This window comes from Panulirus ornatus, chromosome 16 (genome assembly GCF_036320965.1).
Source record: "Panulirus ornatus isolate Po-2019 chromosome 16, ASM3632096v1, whole genome shotgun sequence".
NCBI classification, from domain to species: Eukaryota; Metazoa; Arthropoda; class Malacostraca; order Decapoda; family Palinuridae; genus Panulirus; species Panulirus ornatus.
In genome coordinates this window covers 17,442,028-17,463,586 of record NC_092239.1, presented here as the reverse complement: position 1 = coordinate 17,463,586, position 21,559 = coordinate 17,442,028, and the positions used below count along the sequence as shown (strand labels likewise).

At 41.9% G+C, this 21,559-nt stretch overlaps 1 protein-coding gene across 1 annotated transcript in view; it reads left to right on the top strand.

The window, feature by feature from the left end:
* The window catches only part of LOC139754173 (type-1 angiotensin II receptor-associated protein-like), an 88,850-nt gene that overhangs the window by 41,190 nt on the left and 26,101 nt on the right, over nucleotides 1-21,559 (top strand). Inside the window, exons 3-5 of the mRNA XM_071671361.1 lie at nucleotides 6,965-7,076; nucleotides 14,566-14,638; nucleotides 15,173-15,319. Coding sequence (XP_071527462.1) covers nucleotides 6,965-7,076; nucleotides 14,566-14,638; nucleotides 15,173-15,319 — 332 coding nt within the window. The remainder of the gene's footprint in view (nucleotides 1-6,964; nucleotides 7,077-14,565; nucleotides 14,639-15,172; nucleotides 15,320-21,559) is intronic.

Sequence of the window (21,559 nt, the reverse complement as noted above, 5' to 3'; positions counted from 1 at the left end):
TGGTTTACCCCAGGCGCTTCACATTCCCTGGCTCAATCCATTAACAGCACATTGACCCTGGCACACGACATCGTTCCAATTCACTCTATTCCTTGCATGCCCTTCACCGTCCTGCATGTTCAGGCCCTGATCACTCAAAATCTTTTTCACTCCATCCTTCGTCCTCCAGTTTGGTCTCCCACTTCTTGTTCCCTCCACCTCTGACACATATATCCTTTGTCAATCTTTCTTCACTCATTCTCTCCATGTGACCAAACCATTTCAGTACACCCTCTTCTGCTCTCTCAACCAAACTCTTTTGATTACCACACATCCCTCTTACCCTTTCATTACTTATTCGGTCACACCACCTCACACCACATATTATCCTCAAACATCTCATTTCCAACACATCCTCCCTCCTCTGCACAACCCTATCTATAGCCCACGCCTCGCAACCTTATAACGTTGTTGGAACCACTATTCCTTCACACATACCCATTTTTACTTTCCAGGATAATGTTCTCGCCTTCCACACATTCTTCAACACTCCCAGAACCTTCGCCCCCTCCCCCACCCTGGGACTCACTTCTGCTTCCATGGTTCCATCTGCTGCCAAATCCACTACCAGATATCTAAAACACGTCACTTCCTCCAGTTTTTCTCCATTCAAACTTACCTCCCAATTGACTTGTCCCTCAACCCTACTGTACCTAATAACCTTGCTCTTATTCACATTTACTCTCAGCTTTCTTCTTTCACACACTTTACCAAACTCAGTCACCAGCTTCTGCAGTTTCTCACTGATTCAGCCACCACCACCGTATCATCACTGAACAACGACTGACTCACTTCCCAAGCCCTCTCATCCACAACAGACTGCACATTTACCCCGCTCTCCAAAACTCTTGCATCCACCTCCCTAACAACCCCATCCATAAGCAAATAAGACAACCCTTCCGCAAACCGAATTCACTGAAAACCAGTCACTTTCCTCACTTCCTACTCATACACATGCATTACATCCTTGATAAAAACTTTTCACTGCTTTTAGCAACTTGCCTCCGTCACCATATATTCTTAATACCTTCCACAGAGCATCTCTATCAGTTCTGTCATATGCCTTCTCCAGATCTGTAAATGCTACATACAGATCCATTTGCTTTTCTAAGTATTTCTCACACACATTGTTCAAAGCAAACACCTGATCCACACATCCTCTACCACTTCTGAAACCACCCTGCTCTTCCCCAATCTGATGCTCTGTACATGCATACACCCTCTCAATCAATACCCTTCCATATGATTTCCCAGGAATACTCAACTAACTTATATCTCTGTAATTTGAGCACTCACCTTTATCCCCTTTGCCTTTGTCCAATGGCACTATGCATGCATTCTGCCAATTCTCATGCACCTCACCATGAGTCATACATACATTAGAAATACATACCAACCAGTCAACTACACAGTCTCCCCCTTTTTTTGATGAATTCCACTGCAATACCATCCAAACCCGCTGCCTTGCCGGCTTTTATTTTCCGCAAAGCTTTTTACCTCTTCTCTGTTCATCAAATCATTCTCTCTAACCCTCTCACGTTGCACACCACCTCGACCAAAACACCCTATGTCTGCCACTCTATCGTCTAACTCATTCAACAAACCTTCAAGATACTCTATCTCCTTCTCACATCACTACTACTTGTTATTACCTATCCATTACCCCCCTTCACCAAGGCTCCCATTTATTCTCTTGTCTTATGCACTTTATTTACCTCCTTCCAAAACATCTTTTTCTTCTCCCTAAAATTTAATGATACTCTCACCCCAACTCTCATTTGCCCTCATTTTCACCTCTTGCACTTTTCTCTTGACCTTCTGCCTCTTTCTTTTATACATCTTCCAGTCATTTGCACAATTTCCTTGCAAATCTCATCCAAATGCCTCTCTTTCTTCTCTTCCACTGATAATCTTACTTCTTCAAACCACCACTCACTACCCTTTCTAATCTGCCCACCTCCCATGCTTCTCATGCCATAAGCATCTTTTGCACAAGCCACCGCTGCTTCCCTAAATACATCCCATTCCTCCCCTACTCCCCTTACATCCTTTGCTTTCACCTTTTTCCATTCTACACTCAGTCTCTCCTGGTACTTCCTCACATAAGTCTCCTTCTCAAGCCCACTTACTCTCACCGCTCTCTTCACCCCAACATTCTCTCTTCTTTTCTGAAAACCTCTACAAATCTTCACTTTTGCCTCCACAAGATAATGATTAGACTTCCCTCCAGTTGCACCTCTCAGCACATAAACATCCAAAAGTCCCTCTTTCATGTGCCTATCAATTAACATTTAACCCAATAACGCTCTCTGGCTATCTATCCTTCTTTATTATTATTATTTTACTTTGTTGCTGTCTCCCATGTTAGCGATGGTAGCGCAAGGAAACAGACGAAAGAATGGCCCAACCCACCCACATACACATGTATATACAAACACGTCCACACACACAAATATACATACCTATACATCTCAACATATACATGTATATACTCACACAGACATATACATATATACACATGTACATAATTCATACTGTCTGCCTTTATTCATTCCCATCGCCACTCCGCCACACATGAAATAACAACCCCCTTCCCCCACATGTGTGCGAGGTACCGCTAAGAAAAGACAACAAAGGTCACAGTCTCTAGCTGTCATGTAATAATGCACTGATACCACAGCTCCCTTTCCACATCCAGTCCCTACAGAACTTTCCATGGTTTACCCCAGACACTTCACATGCCCTGGTTCAATCCACCGACAGCATGTCGACCCCGGTATACCACATCCTTCCAATTTACTCTATTCCTTGCATGCCTTTCACCCTCTTGCATGTTCAGGCCCCGATCACTCAAAATCTTTTTCACTCCATCTTTCCACCTCCAATTTGGTCTCCCGCCTCTCCTTGTTCCCTCCACCTCTGACACATATATCCTTTTGGTCAATCTTTCCTCACTAATTCTCTCCATGTGACTAAACCATTTCAAAACACCCTCTTCTGCTCTCTCAACCTCTCTTTTTATTACCACACATCTCTCTCACCCTATCATTACTTACTCAATCAAACCACCTCACACCACATATTGTCCTCATACATCTCATTTCCAGCACATCCACCCTCCTGCGCACAACTCTGTCTATAGCCCACGCCTCGCAACCATATAACATTGTTGGAACAATATTCCTTCACACATACCCATTTTTACTTTCCAGGATAATGTTCTCGCCTTCCACACATTCTTCAACACTCCCAGAACCTTCGCCCCCTCCCCCACCCTGGGACTCACTTCTGCTTCCATGGTTCCATCTGCTGCCAAATCCACTACCAGATATCTAAAACACGTCACTTCCTCCAGTTTTTCTCCATTCAAACTTACCTCCCAATTGACTTGTCCCTCAACCCTACTGTACCTAATAACCTTGCTCTTATTCACATTTACTCTCAGCTTTCTTCTTTCACACACTTTACCAAACTCAGTCACCAGCTTCTGCAGTTTCTCACTGATTCAGCCACCACCACCGTATCATCACTGAACAACGACTGACTCACTTCCCAAGCCCTCTCATCCACAACAGACTGCACATTTACCCCGCTCTCCAAAACTCTTGCATCCACCTCCCTAACAACCCCATCCATAAGCAAATAAGACAACCCTTCCGCAAACCGAATTCACTGAAAACCAGTCACTTTCCTCTCTTCCTACTCATACACATGCATTACATCCTTGATAAAAACTTTTCACTGCTTTTAGCAACTTGCCTCCGTCACCATATATTCTTAATACCTTCCACAGAGCATCTCTATCAGTTCTGTCATATGCCTTCTCCAGATCTGTAAATGCTACATACAGATCCATTTGCTTTTCTAAGTATTTCTCACATACATTGTTCAAAGCAAACACCTGATCCACACATCCTCTACCACTTCTGAAACCACCCTGCTCTTCCCCAATCTGATGCTCTGTACATGCTTACACCCTCTCAATCAATACCCTTCCATATGATTTCCCAGGAATACTCAACTAACTTATATCTCTGTAATTTGAGCACTCACCTTTATCCCCTTTGCCTTTGTCCAATGGCACTATGCATGCATTCTGCCAATTCTCATGCACCTCACCATGAGTCATACATACATTAGAAATACATACCAACCAGTCAACTACACAGTCTCCCCCTTTTTTTGATGAATTCCACTGCAATACCATCCAAACCCGCTGCCTTGCCGGCTTTTATTTTCCGCAAAGCTTTTTACCTCTTCTCTGTTCATCAAATCATTCTCCCTAACCCTCTCACGTTGCACACCACCTCGACCAAAACACCCTATGTCTGCCACTCTATCGTCTAACTCATTCAACAAACCTTCAAGATACTCTATCTCCTTCTCACATCACTACTACTTGTTATTACCTATCCATTACCCCCCTTCACCAAGGCTCCCATTTATTCTCTTGTCTTATGCACTTTATTTACCTCCTTCCAAAACATCTTTTTCTTCTCCCTAAAATTTAATGATACTCTCACCCCAACTCTCATTTGCCCTCATTTTCACCTCTTGCACTTTTCTCTTGACCTTCTGCCTCTTTCTTTTATACATCTTCCAGTCATTTGCACAATTTCCTTGCAAATCTCATCCAAATGCCTCTCTTTCTTCTCTTCCACTGATAATCTTACTTCTTCAAACCACCACTCACTACCCTTTCTAATCTGCCCACCTCCCATGCTTCTCATGCCATAAGCATCTTTTGCACAAGCCACCGCTGCTTCCCTAAATACATCCCATTCCTCCCCTACTCCCCTTACATCCTTTGCTTTCACCTTTTTCCATTCTACACTCAGTCTCTCCTGGTACTTCCTCACATAAGTCTCCTTCTCAAGCCCACTTACTCTCACCGCTCTCTTCACCCCAACATTCTCTCTTCTTTTCTGAAAACCTCTACAAATCTTCACTTTTGCCTCCACAAGATAATGATTAGACTTCCCTCCAGTTGCACCTCTCAGCACATAAACATCCAAAAGTCCCTCTTTCATGTGCCTATCAATTAACATTTAACCCAATAACGCTCTCTGGCTATCTATCCTTCTTTATTATTATTATTTTACTTTGTTGCTGTCTCCCATGTTAGCGAGGTAGCGCAAGGAAACAGACGAAAGAATGGCCCAACCCACCCACATACACATGTATATACAAACACGTCCACACACACAAATATACATACCTATACATCTCAACATATACATGTATATACTCACACAGACATATACATATATACACATGTACATAATTCATACTGTCTGCCTTTATTCATTCCCATCGCCACTCCGCCACACATGAAATAACAACCCCCTTCCCCCACATGTGTGCGAGGTACCGCTAAGAAAAGACAACAAAGGTCACAGTCTCTAGCTGTCATGTATAATGCACCGAAACCACAGCTCCCTTTCCACATCCAGTCCCTACAGAACTTTCCATGGTTTACCCCAGACACTTCACATGCCCTGGTTCAATCCACCGACAGCATGTCGACCCCGGTATACCACATCCTTCCAATTTACTCTATTCCTTGCATGCCTTTCACCCTCTTGCATGTTCAGGCCCCGATCACTCAAAATCTTTTTCACTCCATCTTTCCACCTCCAATTTGGTCTCCCACCTCTCCTTGTTCCCTCCACCTCTGACACATATATCCTTTTGGTCAATCTTTCCTCACTAATTCTCTCCATGTGACTAAACCATTTCAAAACACCCTCTTCTGCTCTCTCAACCTCTCTTTTTATTACCACACATCTCTCTCACCCCATCATTACTTACTCAATCAAACCACCTCACACCACATATTGTCCTCATACATCTCATTTCCAGCACATCCACCCTCCTGCGCACAACTCTGTCTATAGCCCACGCCTCGCAACCATATAACATTGTTGGAACACTGTTCCTTCAAACATACCCATTTTTGCTTTCCGAGATAATGTTCTCGACTTCCACACATTCTTCAATGCTCCCAGAACTTTCGCCCCCTCCCCCACCCTATGATTCACTTCCATTTCCATGGTTCCATCCACAGCAAAATCCACTTCCAGATATCTAAAACACTTAACTTCGTCCAGTTTTTCTCCATTCAAACTTACCTCCCGATTGACTTGTCCCTCAACCCTACTGTACCTAATAACCTTGCTCTTATTCACATATACTCTCAGCTTTCTTCTTTCACACACTTTACCAAACTCAGTCATCAGCTTCTGCAGTTTCTCACACAAATCAGCCACTAGCGCTGTATCATCAGCGAACAACAACTCTCCTACTTACATACGTATACTTATGTATATCTCTCTTTTTAAACCAATTATTCCCAATCACCAGTCCTTTTTCAGCACACAGATCTACAAGCTCTTCACCATTTCCATTACAACACTGAACACCCCATGTACACCAATTACTCCCTCAACTGCCACATTACTCACCTTTGCATTGAAATCCCCCATCACTATAACCTGGTCTCGTGCATCAAAACTACCAACACACTCACTCAGCTGCTCCCAAAACATTTGCCTCTCATGATCTTTCTTCTCATGCTCAGGTGTTACCATATTCTGCCTTCTTGAGGCTACACTGTGGGTGAAAAGTCACCTTTGGTGAGTCTTTATCATTAGGAGTACAGGCTTGTTAAACAACTACTTGCTCCTAAGAAATCCACATTTGCTTGTTCCTGGAAGTAGCTTATGCTGCAGGCATCATTAGAAAGTTCCTGGTTAACTCAGGATTTTTTCATAGAAATTGGTCCTGGGATATTTATGAATGAATATGCTATAAATCTGTATATAATATGTTATGAATAGATATATATAGTGTGTATGGGGTAGCCATGACTAGGGCTTTCCCTTGTTTTTGCCTTCTCAGTTTCCATTAAAAAATTGTCTTTCAGGAGCAACTTTTGTGGGAGCCTCCCAGAAAGTTTTGTTCTTTACAACAGCATCCTTCTCTTCAGCATCATATGGAGCCTGCACCAGAGGGAATCTGAGGAGGCTCCATTTATGGTCAGTCTCTCCCTTTTTTATGTTTTTGCTTCCCTTGTGCTTGCCTTCATGCTATATCCTATCATGCATTTCATTTTGTTCCATTGAGTACTAGTATCTAGAGAGTTACATTGCATTTTAGTGCAACCTTTTGCTATTGTGAAAATAACTTTTGCAGCTTCATTTAATCAAGTTTTTCTGTCATTATATATGGAAAATTCTGTATTTATAAAGAATTAAGGTGGTGGTAAAGATATTATCACCTATCACTTTGATACTTTTGATTATATAAGCCATATTTCAAGTTTAATTTTGATCTTCAAGGGGCTTCATGTGCCTCATGTTGTGCCCTTATATTCTGTAATGATTTCTTAGGCTGTCTTTCTTTAAAGATAATACATTGTGCTTATGAAAACCCTTAATAATCTGTTTCTTTGTAAAAATACTCTACATATGCTTAAATATACTTCTGGAGAACTACAAACTCATGGCAGCTTATCAGTTCAAGTTGTAGGGCACATAGCAGATGTAATCAGTGTTTTGCATAGTTGAGTTGTACTTTGTTTTATTTAGAAAATTATGTCTGTTAATTTTAATGCAGTACAATGAACTCCTGTATATCACAAACTCATATGACTGCAAAACCCAAAACATCAGCCACATAGTTTTTCTCTGTATGGATGAACACCCCAGATAGTGGCACCATTCAATCCCTGTATTGATAAAAACCCCAGACAATGTCACCATTCCATTCCTGTGAAGATAAAAAAAATCCCAAGTAGTGGCATCATTAGATTGTTCCCCTTTAGTTATTTGAGACATTATTTATACAGAGGGTGCTTAATTTCAGTAAGATGATATTCTTTACCTCTCCCTTCAGACATGTTTAACCTCATCTCCGATTTGGCTAGGTACAAATAGGTAATCGCACAGATACCTATCCGTGGGGATAGGGGAGAATGAATACTTCCCACGCATTCCCCACGTGTCATAGAAGGCGACCAAAGGGGACGGGAGCGGGGGACTAGAAACCCTCCCAACCTTGTATTTTGACTTTCTAAAAAGGAAAACAAAAGAAGGAGTCACGTGGGGAGTGCTCATCCTCCTCAAAGGCTCAGATTGGGGTTTCTAAATGTGTGTGGATGTAACCAAGATGAGAAAAAAGGAGAAATAGGTTGTATGTATGAGGAAAAGAATGTGGATGTTTTGCCTATGAGTAAAGGGGAAGAGTGGTTTGGGAATGTTTTGGAGTAGAGTCAGGGGTTGACGAGAGGACAAGAGCAAAGGAAGAAGTAGCACTACTCCTGAAACAGGATTGGTGGGAGTATGTGATAGAGTGTAAGAAAGTAAACTCTAGATTGATATGGGTGAAACTGAAAGTGGATGGAGAGAGATGGATGATTATTGGTGCCTATGCACCTGGGCATTAGAAGAAAGATCATGAGTGGCAAGTGTTTTGGGAGCAGCTGAGTGAGTGTGTTAGCAGTTAGCAGTCTGACCATTATCTTGTGGAGGCGAAGGTGAAGATTTGTAGAGGTTGTCAGAAAAGAAGAGAGAATGTTGGGGTGAAGAGAGTAGTGAGAGTAAGTGAGCTTTGGAAAGAGACTTGTGCGAGGAAGTACCAGGAGAGACTGAGTACAGAATGGAAAAAGATGAGAACAAAGGAGGTAAGGGGAGTGGGGGAGGAATGGGATGTATTTAGGGAAGCAGTGATGGATTGTGCAAAACATGCTTGTGACATGAGATGCATGGGATGTGGGCAGATTAGAAAGGGTAGTGAGTGGTGGGATGAAGAAGTAAGATTATTAGTGAAAGAGAAGATAGAGGCATTTGGACGATTTTTGCGGTGAAATAAGGCAAATGAGTGGGAGATGTGTAAAAGAAAGAGGCAGGAGGTCAAGAGAAAGGTGCAAGAGGTGAAGAAGAGGGCAAATGAGAGTTGGGGTGTGTGAGAGTATCATTAAATTTTAGGGAGAATAAAAAGATGTTTTGGAAGGAGGTAAATATAGTGCATAAGACACGAGAACAAATTGGAACATCAGTGAAGGTAGTGAATGGGGAGGTAATAAAAAGCAGTGGTGATGTGAGAAGGAGCTGGAGTGAGTATTTTGAGGGTTTGTTGGATGTGTCAGATGATAGAGTGGCATATATAGGGTGTTTTGGATGAGGTGGTGTGCAGAGTGAGAGGGTCAGGGAGAATGGTTTGGCAAAGAGAGAAGAGGTAGTAAAAGCTTTGCGGAAGATGAAAGCCAGGAAGGCGATGGGTTTGGATGGTATTGCAGTGGAATTTATTAAAAAGGGGGTGACTGTGTTGTTGACTGGTTGGTAGGGTTATTCACTGTATGTATGGCTCATGGTGAAGTGCCTGAGGATTGGCAGAATCCATGCATAGTGCCATTTTACAAAGGCAAAGGGGATAAAGATGAGTGCTCAAATTACAGAGGTATAAGTTTGCTGAGTATTCCTGGGAAATTATATGGGAGGGTATTGATTGACAGGGTGAAGGCATGTACAGAGCATCAGATTGGGGAAGAGCTGTGCAGTTTCAGAAGTGGTAGAGGATGTGTGGATCAGGTGTTTGATTTGAAGAATGTATGTGAGAAATACTTAGAAAAGCAAATGGATTTGTATGTTGCATTTATTGATCTGGAGAAGGCATATGATAGAGTTGATAGAGATGCTTTGTGGAAGGTATTGAGAGTATGTGATGTGGGAGGCAAGTTTCTGGAAGCAGTGAAAAGATTTTATCGAGTATGTAAGGCATGTGTATGAGTAGGAAGGGAGGATTGGTTCCCAGTAAAAGTTGGTTTGCGGCAGGGGTGCGTGATGTCTCCATTGTTGTTTAATTTGTTTATGGATGGGGTTGTTAGGGAGGTGAATGCAAGAGTTTTGGAGAGAGGGGCAAGTATGCATTCTGTTGTGGATGAGAGGGCTTGGGAAGTGAGTCAGTTGTTGTTCGCTGATGGTACAGCGTTGGTGGCTGATTCGTGTGAGAAACTGCAGAAGCTGGTGACTGAGTTTGGTAAAGTGAGTGAAAGAAGAAAGCTGAGAGTAGATGTGATTAAGAGTAAGGTTATTAGGTACAGTAGGGTTGTGTGACAAGTCATCTGGGAGGTAAGTTTGAATGGAGAAAAACTGGAGGAAGTGAAGTGTTTTAGATATCTGGGAGTAGATTTGGCAGCAGATGGAGCCATGCAGAAGTTGGTAGCCGAGTTTGAAAAAGTGTGTGGAAGGAGAAAGTTGAGAGTAAACGTGAATAAGAATGGGGTTATTAGGTTCAGCAGGGTTGAGGGACGAGTTAGTTGGGATGTAAGTTTGAAAGGAGAAAAATTGGAGGAAGTGCAGTCTTTTAGATATCTGGGAGTGGACTTAGCAGTGAAAGGAACCATGTAAGTGGAAATGAGTCATAGGGTGGAGGAGGGGGCGAAGGGTCTGGGAGCAACAGAGAATGTGTGGAAAGGGAATGTTATCTCATAATGCAAAAATGGGTTTGTTTGAGGGAATAGTAGTTCCAACAATATTACATAGTTGCCAGGCCTGGGCTATAAATAAGGTTGTACAGAGGAGGGTGGATGTGTTGCAAGTGAAATGTTTGAGGACAGTATGTGGAGTGAGGTGGTTTGATCGAGTAAGTAATGAAAGGGTAAGAGAGATGTGTGGTAATAAAAAGAGTGTGGTTGAGAGAGCAGAGGAGGGTGTCTTGGATTGGTTTGGGCATATGGAAAGAATGAGTGAGGAAAGGTTGACAAAGAGGATATATGTGTCAGGGGTAGAGAGAACAAGGAGAAGTGGAAGACCCAGTTGGAGTTGGAAGGATAGAGTGAAAAATATTTTCAACCCTTGGGGCCTGAACATGCAAGAGGGTGAGAGGCATGCAAGGAATAGAGTGAATAGCTATGATTTGGTATACCAGGGTTGACCTGCTGTCAGTAGACTGAACCAGGACATGTGAAATGTCTGGGGTGAACCATGGAAAGGTCTGGGGGGCCTTCACATGGATAGGGAGTTGTGGTTTTGGTGGCCTTTTTTTGTCTGTTTTCCTGGTGCTACCTCGCTGATGCAGAAGGTGGTGATGCCGTTTCTTTTAGGGTAGAGTGGTGCCAGGAATGGATGAAGGTAGGTGAGAATTTGTGTATATGGCTGTGTATGTGTGTGTATATGTATGTATATATGTATATGTTGATATATATATGTATGTATATGTACATGTATGGGCATGTATGTATATATATATGTTTGATTATGAGTGGATGGGTCTTTCTTCGTCTGTTCCCTGGTACTAACTTGCTGATGTGGGAAACAGTGATCAAGTATAATAAAAGATACTCATGTATATTACAAGTGTGCCAAAAAAAATTTGAGCGATCATTTTCTGAACGTACAGGAGGCTGAGAGGCATGCCAGGAATAGACTGAACTGGAACAATGTGGTATAGTGGGGTTGCCGTGCTGTCATTGGACTGAACCAGAGCATGTGAAGCATCTAGGGTAAACCATGGAAAGGTCTGTGGAGCCTGGATGTGAATAGAAAGCTGTTGTTTTGGTGCATTACTCATGACAGCTAGAGACTGAATGTGAACGAATGTGGCCTTTTTGTCTGTTTTCCTGGTGCTACTTTGCTGAAGCAGGGGATAGCGATGCAGTTTTCCTGTGGGGCGGGGTAACAACAGGAATGGATGAAGACAAGCAAGTATAGATATGTACGTTTGTATGTATGGAAAGGATCGCAATATTGCTTGTGATCAAGATATTCCTATGAGTCCAAGGGAAAATGAAACACAATAAGTTCCCTAGTGCACTTTCGTATAATAATCACATCATCAGGGGAGACACGAGAGAAATATAACAGTCAGTAGATATACAATGAAGAGACGTAAGTAGGACGCCATTTGGTAAACATGACGTCCTAGCAACATCTCTTCATTATTTATCAACTGACTGTTATATTTCTGTCTTGTGTCTCCTTTGATGATGTGATTATTACGCGAAAGTGCACTTGGGAACTTATCGTGTTTCATTTTTCCCGTGGACTCATAGGAATAATTTGTATGTATGTAATGTCTGCATATGTATGTATATGTGTATATGAGGGGATGGGTCATTCTTCAGGCTGTTTACTGGTGCTACCTCGCTGACATGGAAACTGCAAGTATGTATAATAAACAAATGAATATAGGTTTGAGGCAGGGGTGTGTGATGTCTCCATGGTTGTTTAATTTGTTTATGGATGGGGTTGTTAGGGAGGTGAATGCAAAAGTTTTGGAAAGAGGGGCAAGTATGAAGTCTGTTGGGGATGAGAGAGCTTGGGAAGTGAGTCAGTTGTTGTTTGCTGATGATACAGCGCTGGTGGCTGATTCATGTGAGAAACTGCAGAAGCTGGTGACTGAGTTTGGTAAAGTGTGTGAAAGAAGAAAGTTAAGAGTAAATGTGAATAAGAGCAAGGTTATTAGGTACAGTAGGGTTGAGGGTCAAGTCAATTGGGAGGTGAATTTGAATGGAGAAAAACTGGAGGAAGTGAAGTGTTTTAGATATCTGGGAGTGGATCTGGCAGCGGATGGAACCATGGAAGCGGAAGTGGATCATAGGGTGGGGGAGGGGGCGAAAATTCTGGGAGCCTTGAAGAATGTGTGGAAGTCGAGAACATTATCTCGGAAAGCAAAAATGGGTATGTTTGAAGGAATAGTGGTTCCAACAATGTTGTATGGTTGCGAGGCGTAGGCTATGGATAGAGTTGTGCGCAGGAGGATGGATGTGCTGGAAATGAGATGTTTGAGGACAATGTGTGGTGTGAGGTGGTTTGATCGAGTAAGTAAGGTAAGGGTAAGAGAGATGTGTGGAAATAAAAAGAGCGTGGTTGAGAGAGCAGAAGAGGGTGTTTTGAAATGGTTTGGGCACATGGAGAGAATGAGTGAGGAAAGATTGACCAAGAGGATATATGTGTCGGAGGTGGAGGGAACGAGGAGAAGAGGGAGACCAAATTGGAGGTGGAAAGATGGAGTGAAAAAGATTTTGTGTGATCGGGGCCTGAACATGCAGGAGGGTGAAAGGAGGGCAAGGAATAGAGTGAATTGGAGCGATGTGGTATACCGGGGTTGATGTGCTGTCAGTGGATTGAATCAAGGCATGTGAAGCGTCTGGGGTAAACCATGGAAAGCTGTGTAGGTATGTATATTTGCGTGTGTGGACGTATGTATATACATGTGTATGGGGGTGGGTTGGGCCATTTCTTTCGTCTGTTTCCTTGCACTACCTCGCAAACGCGGGAGACAGCGGCAAAAAAAAAAAAAAAAGAAAAAAAGAAATAATAAATACATAATGAATATTATTCTCAGAAAACTGTATACAACTATACCTTTATGCTTTCAAAGAGAAATTAGCAGTCTGCACCCATTCGTCAAGTTATGTATATAATTAGTAGATGAATACGAGTACTGTGCCCAAGAATTTGAATGTAAATGCAAATACTATGATATAAGGATAGTTTGAATACAAATATACATAAATACTGTATTCAAATGCATTCTAAGATGAATATCAAATATGAATACTCAGTGTCAGCACCATACATTGTTCTATCACATACTTGTCTCACTTATCACTAGCGCTCACCTGCATACTTAGTGATGATAACTTTAATAGTAAAACACACTCATGTAGAAATGACCAACCTTATCACACCAATCTTAACAATAAAGATTAGCAAGTTTCCTTCTTTAAGTAAAATTTCCAGGCTTAAGCTTTTCCTCTGTTAGACTGTTAAATGGCTATTCTACTCATGAAGTAGCTTGTGATCACAGTAAATAAAAAAATTAGAGGCAGACAAAACTTACGTTGTGATAATTGTGTATCACAACATGTCAGTCATCCAACACAGCAACACCAGAAGTGAGTAAGAAGTGACACTGCGGTTGCATCAGGCTCCTGCTGCTTCAGCATTTAAGTAATGGATGTGAACAGACTTGAATGCATCTGGAGTTTTCATACATTTAATAATGCTTTATTTACAACTATTTTCTCTTTCAGTCTCAATGATGCTTTATATTCCACAATTTTGGTGTAAATATATTTGCACTATTTTGTACATTTAACTACTTTTATTTTCTTATTGTATTTTTTCAAACCATCCTGTGACCCTCATGAGCATCCTTGCGACCCTCATTTGGGTTGCGACCATGAGTTTGGGAAACACTGGTGTGAGGCATTATGCAATTTATTTATTCTGGTGTAAATATAGCACTTTTACTTTTCTGTATTTTCCAATAGTCAATTTCATTTTCGTTTATGTTCAGAAATTTGCTTAATCAGCACCATCAAGGTCCCAAGAGTGCCATTTTGAGGGGAGACTACTGTAAACAGACTTAATGAGCTATTTTTTTGAGAATATTTGAGATTATCCTACACATGTAGTGTACCATGGGACAGCTGCATCTTTATTTGAATGTAATTTTTGGTCTTGAATGCTGATGAGTAATATCTGCCAGCGCAATAATATGTATTTTTTCCCCTTGCAGGCGTTGTGCACAAACCTTTTGGCCATTTTGTTTGACATTGTGAATCTTGCACATTATTGGCCTTCCCATATGAGTAAGTACTTCAGCTTGTTTTTTTAATGTAAGATTGTGAAGCATTGTAAACAAATGATTACATTGATCCAGATTGTTTTCCTATTTTATTTCTAATCAGTTGTAATGTTTGACAGAGGCATCACAAACAGTAATTAAAGTTTGAAATATTAGGTGGACAAAATTAAGATCTGAACAAAATGCAGTGTGGAAAAAGTAAGGGTTTGTAGGAAATGGGTCCTTTGTTTGATATGATTTCCATATTTATGCAGATTACAATGTGAATATTAAGCATTTGATAATGACAGGTTTCAAGATCATATCTGGATAATGCATACAGTAAAGCATTACCAAAAGAGGATTAAAAAATGATTGAAGTAATGTACAATATTTACTTGAACACTCTTATGAGGAGCTGCATTAAAGCATGCAAACACTGCTTTAGGGAAAGTGTTGTCTATGAGTATCAAATAAAAATTCAGGAAATGGTTTTATGAATTAGAATATTTATATTTTGTTCAGTTAAATTCAAAGATAAATTTCATTTTTATTTCAGCGGGAATTGAGAAGTTTGGAGCTGCCATGGCCATTTTCAACTTGTTACTGCGTCCTCTGACCAGCTTTTTACTCTATCAAATTATGCAGGATCGGGCTGGATCATATGGAAATTTTGGTCTGCCCTCAGGTTTTGAGGGTCTCTTTGGTTGGTATAGCTCAACATTTTATGCAAATTAGATAAGTAGTGGTAGATAGTTGAGAAAGATATGTTGTGTTGCATTCTTGTGTGTATGTAATAATAGTAATAATGATAATATGATAATGGTAAGGAGTTATGCAGGGAGTGCTCATCCTCCTCAAAGGCTCAGATTGGGGTGTCTAAATGTGTGTGAATGTAACCAAGATGAGAAAAATGGAGAGATAGGTAGTATGTTTGAGGAAAGGAACCTGTATGTTTTGGCTCTGAGTGAAACAAAGTTCAGGGGTAAAGGGGAAGAGTAGTTTTGGAATGTCTTGAGAGTAAAGTCAGGGGTTAGTGAGAGGACAAGAGCAAGGGAAGGAGTAGCACTAATACTGAAACAGGAGTGGTGGGAGTATGTGATAGAGTGTAAGAAAGTAAACTCTAGATTGATATGGGTAAAACTGAAAGTGGATGGAGAGAGATGGGTGATTATTGGTGCATATGCACCTGGGCATGAGAAGAAAGATCATGAGAGGCAAGTGTTTTGGGAGCAGCTGAATGAGTGTGTTAGTAGTTTTGATGCACGAGACCGGGTTGTAGTGATGGGTGATTTGAATGCAAAGGTGAGTAATGCGGCAGTTGAGGGAATAATTGGTGTACATGGGGTGATCAGTGTTGTAAATGGAAATGGTGAGGAGCTTATAGATTTATGTGCTGAAAAAGGATTGGTGATTGGGAATACCTGGTTTAAAAAGAGAGATATTCATAAGTATACGTATGTAAGTAGGAGAGATGGCCGGAGAGCACTATTGGATTATGTGTTAATTGATAGGCACGCGAAAAAGAGACTTTTGGATGTTAATGTGCTGAGAGGTGCAGCTGGAGGGAGGTCTGATCATTACCTTGTGGAGGCGAAGATGAAGATTTGTAGAGGTTTTCAGAAAAGAAGAGAGAATGTTGGGATGAAGAGAGTGGTGAGAGTAAGTGAGCTTGGGAAGGAGACTTGTGTGAGGAAGTACCAGGAGAGACTGAGTACAGAATGGAAAAAGGTGAGAACAAAGGAGGTAAGGGGAGTGGGGGGGGGGATGGGATGGATATAGGGAAGCAGTGGTGGCTTGCGCAAAAGATGCTTGTGGCATGAGAAGTGTGGGAGGTGAGCAGATTAGAAAGGGTAGTGAGTGGTGGGATGAAGAAGTAAGATTATTAGTGAAAGAGAAGAGAGAGGCATTTGGATGATTTTTGCATGGGAATAATGCAAATGAGTGGGAGATGTATAAAAGAAAGAGACAGGAGGTCAAGAGAAAGGTGCAGGAGGTGAAAAAGAGGGCAAATGAGAGTTGGGGCGAGAGAGTAGCATTAGATTATAGAGAGAATGAAAAGATGTTCTGGAAGGAGGTAAATAAAGTGCGTAAGACAAGGGAACAAATGGGAACATCAGTGAAGGGGGCTAATGGGCAGCTGATAACAAGTAGGGGCGATGTGAGAAGGAGATGGAGTGAGTATTTTGAAGGTTTGTTGAATGTGTTTGATGATAGAGTGGCAGATATAGGGTGTTTTGGTCGAGGTGGTGTGCAAAGTGAGAGGGTTAGGGAGAATGATTTGATAAACAGAGAAGAGGTAGTAAAAGCTTTACGTAAAATGAATGCCGGCTAGGCAGCAGGTTTGGATGGTATTGCAGTGGAATTTATTAAAAAAGGGGGTGACTGTATTGATGACTAGTTGGTAAGGTTATTTAGTGTATGTATGGCTCATGATGAGGTGCCTGAGGACTGGCAGAATGCTTGCATAGTGCCATTGTACAAAGGTAAAGGGAATAAGAGTGAGTGCTCGAATTTCAGAGGTATAAGTTTGTAGAGTATTCCTGGGAAAATATATGGGAGGGTATTGATTGAGAGGGTGAAGGCATGTACAGAGCATCAGATTGGGGAAGAGCAGTGTGGTTTCAGAAGTGGTAGAGGATGTGTGGATCAGTTGTTTGCTTTGAAAAATGTATGTGAGAAATACTTAGAAATGCAAATGGATTTGTATGTAGCATTTTATGGATCTGGAGAAGGCATATGATAGAGTTGATAGAGATGCTGTGTGGAAGGTATTAAGAATATATGGCGTGGAAGGTAAGGTGTTAGAAGCAGTGAAAAGTTTTTATCGAGGATGTACGGCAAGTGTACATGTAGGAATAGAGGAAAGTGATTGGTTCTCAGTGAATGTAGGTTTGCGGCAGGGGTGCGTGATGTCTCCATGGATGTTTAATTTGTTAATGGGTGGGGTTGTTAGAGAGGTGAATGCAAGAGTTTTGGAAAGAGGGGCAAGTATGCAGTCTGTTGTGGATGAGAGTGCTTGGGAAGTGAGTCAATTGTTGTTTGCTGATGATACAGCGCTGGTGGCTGATTCATGTGAGAAACTGCAGAAGCTGGTGACTGAGTTTGGTAAAGTGTGTGAAAGAAGAAGAAAGCTGATAGTAAATGTGAATAAGAGCAAGGGTATTAGGTACAGTAGGGTTGAGGGACAAGTCAGTTGGGAGGTAAGTTTGAATGGAGAAAAACTGGAAGAAGGGAAGTGTTTTAGATATCTGGGAGTGGATTTGGCAGCGGATGGAACTATGGAAGTGGAATTGAATCATGGGGTGGGGGAGGGGGCGAAAGTTCTGGGAGTGTTGAAAAATGTGTGGAAGTTGAGAACGTTATCTTGGAAAGCAAAAAATGTTTGAAGGAATAGTGGTTCCAACAATGTTATATGGTTGTGAGTCATGGGCTAAAGATAGAGTTGTGTGGGGGAGGGTGGATGTGCTGGAAATGAGATGTTTGAGGACAATATGTGGTGTGAAGTGGTTTGATCGAGTAAGTAATGAAAGGGTAAGAGAGATGTGTGGTAATAAAAAGAGTGTGGTTGAGAGAGCAGAAGAGGGTGTTTTGAAATGGTTTGGTCACATGGAGAGAATGCGTGAGGAAAGATTGACCAAGAGGATATATGCATCAGAGGTGGAGGGAACGAGGAGAAGTGGGAGACCAAATTGGAGATGGAAAGATGGAGTGAAAAAGATTTTGAGTGATCGGGGCCTGAACATGCAGGAGGGTGAAAGGCGTGCAAGGAAAAGAGTGAATTGGATCGATGTGGTAAACCGGGGTTGACGTGCTGTCAATGGATTGAACCAGGGCATGTGAAGCGTCTGGGGTAAACCATGGAAAGTTTTGTGGGCCCTGGATGTGGAAAGGAAGCTGTGGTTTCGGTGCATTATACATGACAGCTAGAGACTGAGTGTGAACGAATGTGGCCTTTGTTATCTTTTCCTAGTGCTACCTCGCGCACATGCTGTGGAGGGTGTTTTCATTACATGTGTGGTGGGGTGGCAACGGGAATGAATAAGGGCAGACTATGAATTTTGTACATGTGTATATATGTATGTCTGTGTGTGTATATATATGTATACGTTGCAATGTATAGGTATGTATATGTGCGTGTGTTCACATGTATGTATATACTTGTGTATGAGGGTGGGTTGGGCCATTCTTTCGTCTGTTTCCTTGCACTACCTCGCTAACGCAGGAGACAGTGACAAAGTATAATAAAATATAATAAAATGATGATAATAATGTAAGGCATGTATATGAGTAGGAAGAGAGGAAAGTGATTGGTTCCCAATGAATATTGGTTTGTGGCAAGGGTGCGTGATGGCTCCATGGTTGTTTAATTTGTTTATGGATGGGATGGTTAGGTAGGTGAATGCAAGAGTTTTGGAGAGAGGGGCATGTATGGAGTCTGTTCTGGATGAGAGGACTTGGAAAGCGAGTCAGTTGTTGTTCACTGATGATACAGCGCTGGTGGCTGATCTTGGTGAGAAACTGCTGAAGTTGGTGACTGAGTTTGGTAAAGTGTGTGAAAGAAGAAAGTTGAGAGTAAATGTGAATAAGAGCAAGGTTATTAGGTACCGTAGGGTTGAGGGACAAGTTGATTGGGAGGTAAGTTTGAATGGAGAAAAACTGGAGGAAGTGAAGTGTTTTAGATATCAGGGAGTGGACTTAGCAGTGGATGGAACCATGGAAGCGGAAGTAAGTAACAGGGTGGGGGAGGGAGCGAAGGTTCTAGGAGTGTTGAAGAATGTGTGGAAGGTGAGATTTTTATCTTGGAGAGGAAAAATGGGTATGTTTAAAGGGATAGTGCTTCCAACAATGCTATATGGTTGCGAGGCATGGGCTATAGATAGAGTTGAGTGAAGGAGGGTTGGTGTGTTGGAAATGAAAAGTTTAAGGACAATATGTAGTGTGAGGTGGTTTGATCAAGTAAGTAATGAAAGTGTAAGAGAGATGTGTGGTAATAAAAAGAGTGTGGTTGAGAGAGCAGAAGAGGGTGTGTTGAAATGGTTTGGACACATGGAGAGAATGAGTGACGAAAGATTGACAAAGATGATATATGTGTCAGAGATGGAGGGAAGAAGGAGAATTTGGGGACTGAATTGGAGGTGGAAGGATGGAGTGAAAAAGATTTTGAGGGATTGGGGCCTGAACATAGAGGAGGGTGAAAGGCATGCAGGGAATAGAGTGAATTAGAACGATGTGGTATACTGGGGTCGACATGCTGTCAATGGATTGAACCAGGGCATGTGAAGCATCTAGGGTATACCTTGGAAAGGTCTATGGGGCCTGGATATGGAAAGGGAGCTGTGGTTTCGGTGCATTACACATGACAGCTAGAGACTGAGTGTGAACGAATGTGGCCTTTTTGTCTGTTCCTAGTGCTGCCTCCCTGGAGGGGGGGATGCTATTTCTTGTCTGGCTGGGTGGCAACGGAAATGGTTGAAGGCAGTTAGTATGGATATGTACATGTGTATATATGTATATGTCTGTGTCTGTATGTATATGTATACGTTGAAATGTATTTATATATATATTTATTTTGCTTTGTCGCTGTCTCCCGCGTTAGCGAGGTAGCGCAAGGAAAGAGACAAAAGAATGGCCCAATCCACCCACATACACATGTATATACATACACATCCACACATGCAAATATACATACCTATACATCTCAGTGTACATATATATATATACACACACAGACATATACATATATACACATGTACATAATTCATACTTTCTGCCTTTATTTATTCCCATCGCCACCTCGCCACACATGGAATAACAACCCCCTCCCCCCTCATGTGTGCGAGGTAGCACTAGGAAAAGACAACAAAGGCCCCATTTGTTCACACTCAGTCTCTAGCTGTCATGTAATAATGCACCGAAACCACAGCTCCCTTTCCACATCCCACAGAACTTTCCATGGTTTACCCCAGACGCTTCACATGCCCTGGTTCAATCCATTGACAGAACATCGACCCCGGTATACCACATCGTTCCAATTCACTCTATTCCTTGCATGCCTTTCACCCTCCTGCATGTTCAGGCCCCGATCACTCAAAATCTTTTTCACTCCACCACCTCCAATTTGGTCTCCCACTTCTCCTCGTTCCCTCCACCTCTGACACATATATCCTCTTGGTCAATTTTTCCTCACTCATTCTCTCCATGTGACCAAACCATTTCAAAACACCCTCTTCTGCTCTCTCAACCACACTCTTTTTATTTCCACACATCTCTCTTACCCTTACATTACTTACTCGATCAAACCACCTCACACCACATATTGTCCTCAAACATCTCATTTCCAGCACATCCATCCTCCTACGCACAACTCTATCCATAGCCCACGCCTCGCAGCCAAACAACATTGTTGGAACCACTATTACTTCAAACAGCCAATTTTGCTTTCCGAGATAATGTTCTCGACTTCCAACATTCTTGAAAGCTCCCAGAATTTTAGCCCCCTCCCCCACCCTATGATTCACTTCCGCTTCCATGGTTCCATCCGCTGCCAAATCCACTCCCAGATATCTAAAACACATTACTTCCTCCAGTTTTTCTCCATTCAAACTTACCTCCCAATTGACTTGACCCTCAACCCTACTGTACCTAATAACCTTGCTCTTATTCACATTTACTCTTAACTTTCTTCTTTCACACACTTTACCAAACTCAGTCACCAACTTCTGCAGTTTCTCACATGAATCAGCCACCAGTGCTGTATCATCAGCGAATAACAATTGACTCACTTCCCAAGCTCTCTAATCCACAACAGACTGCATACTTGCCCCTCTTTCCAAAACTCTTGCATTTACCTCCCTAACAACCCCATCCATAAACAAATTAAACAACCATGGAGACATCACACACCCCTGCCGCAAACCTACATTCACTGAGAACCAGTCACTTG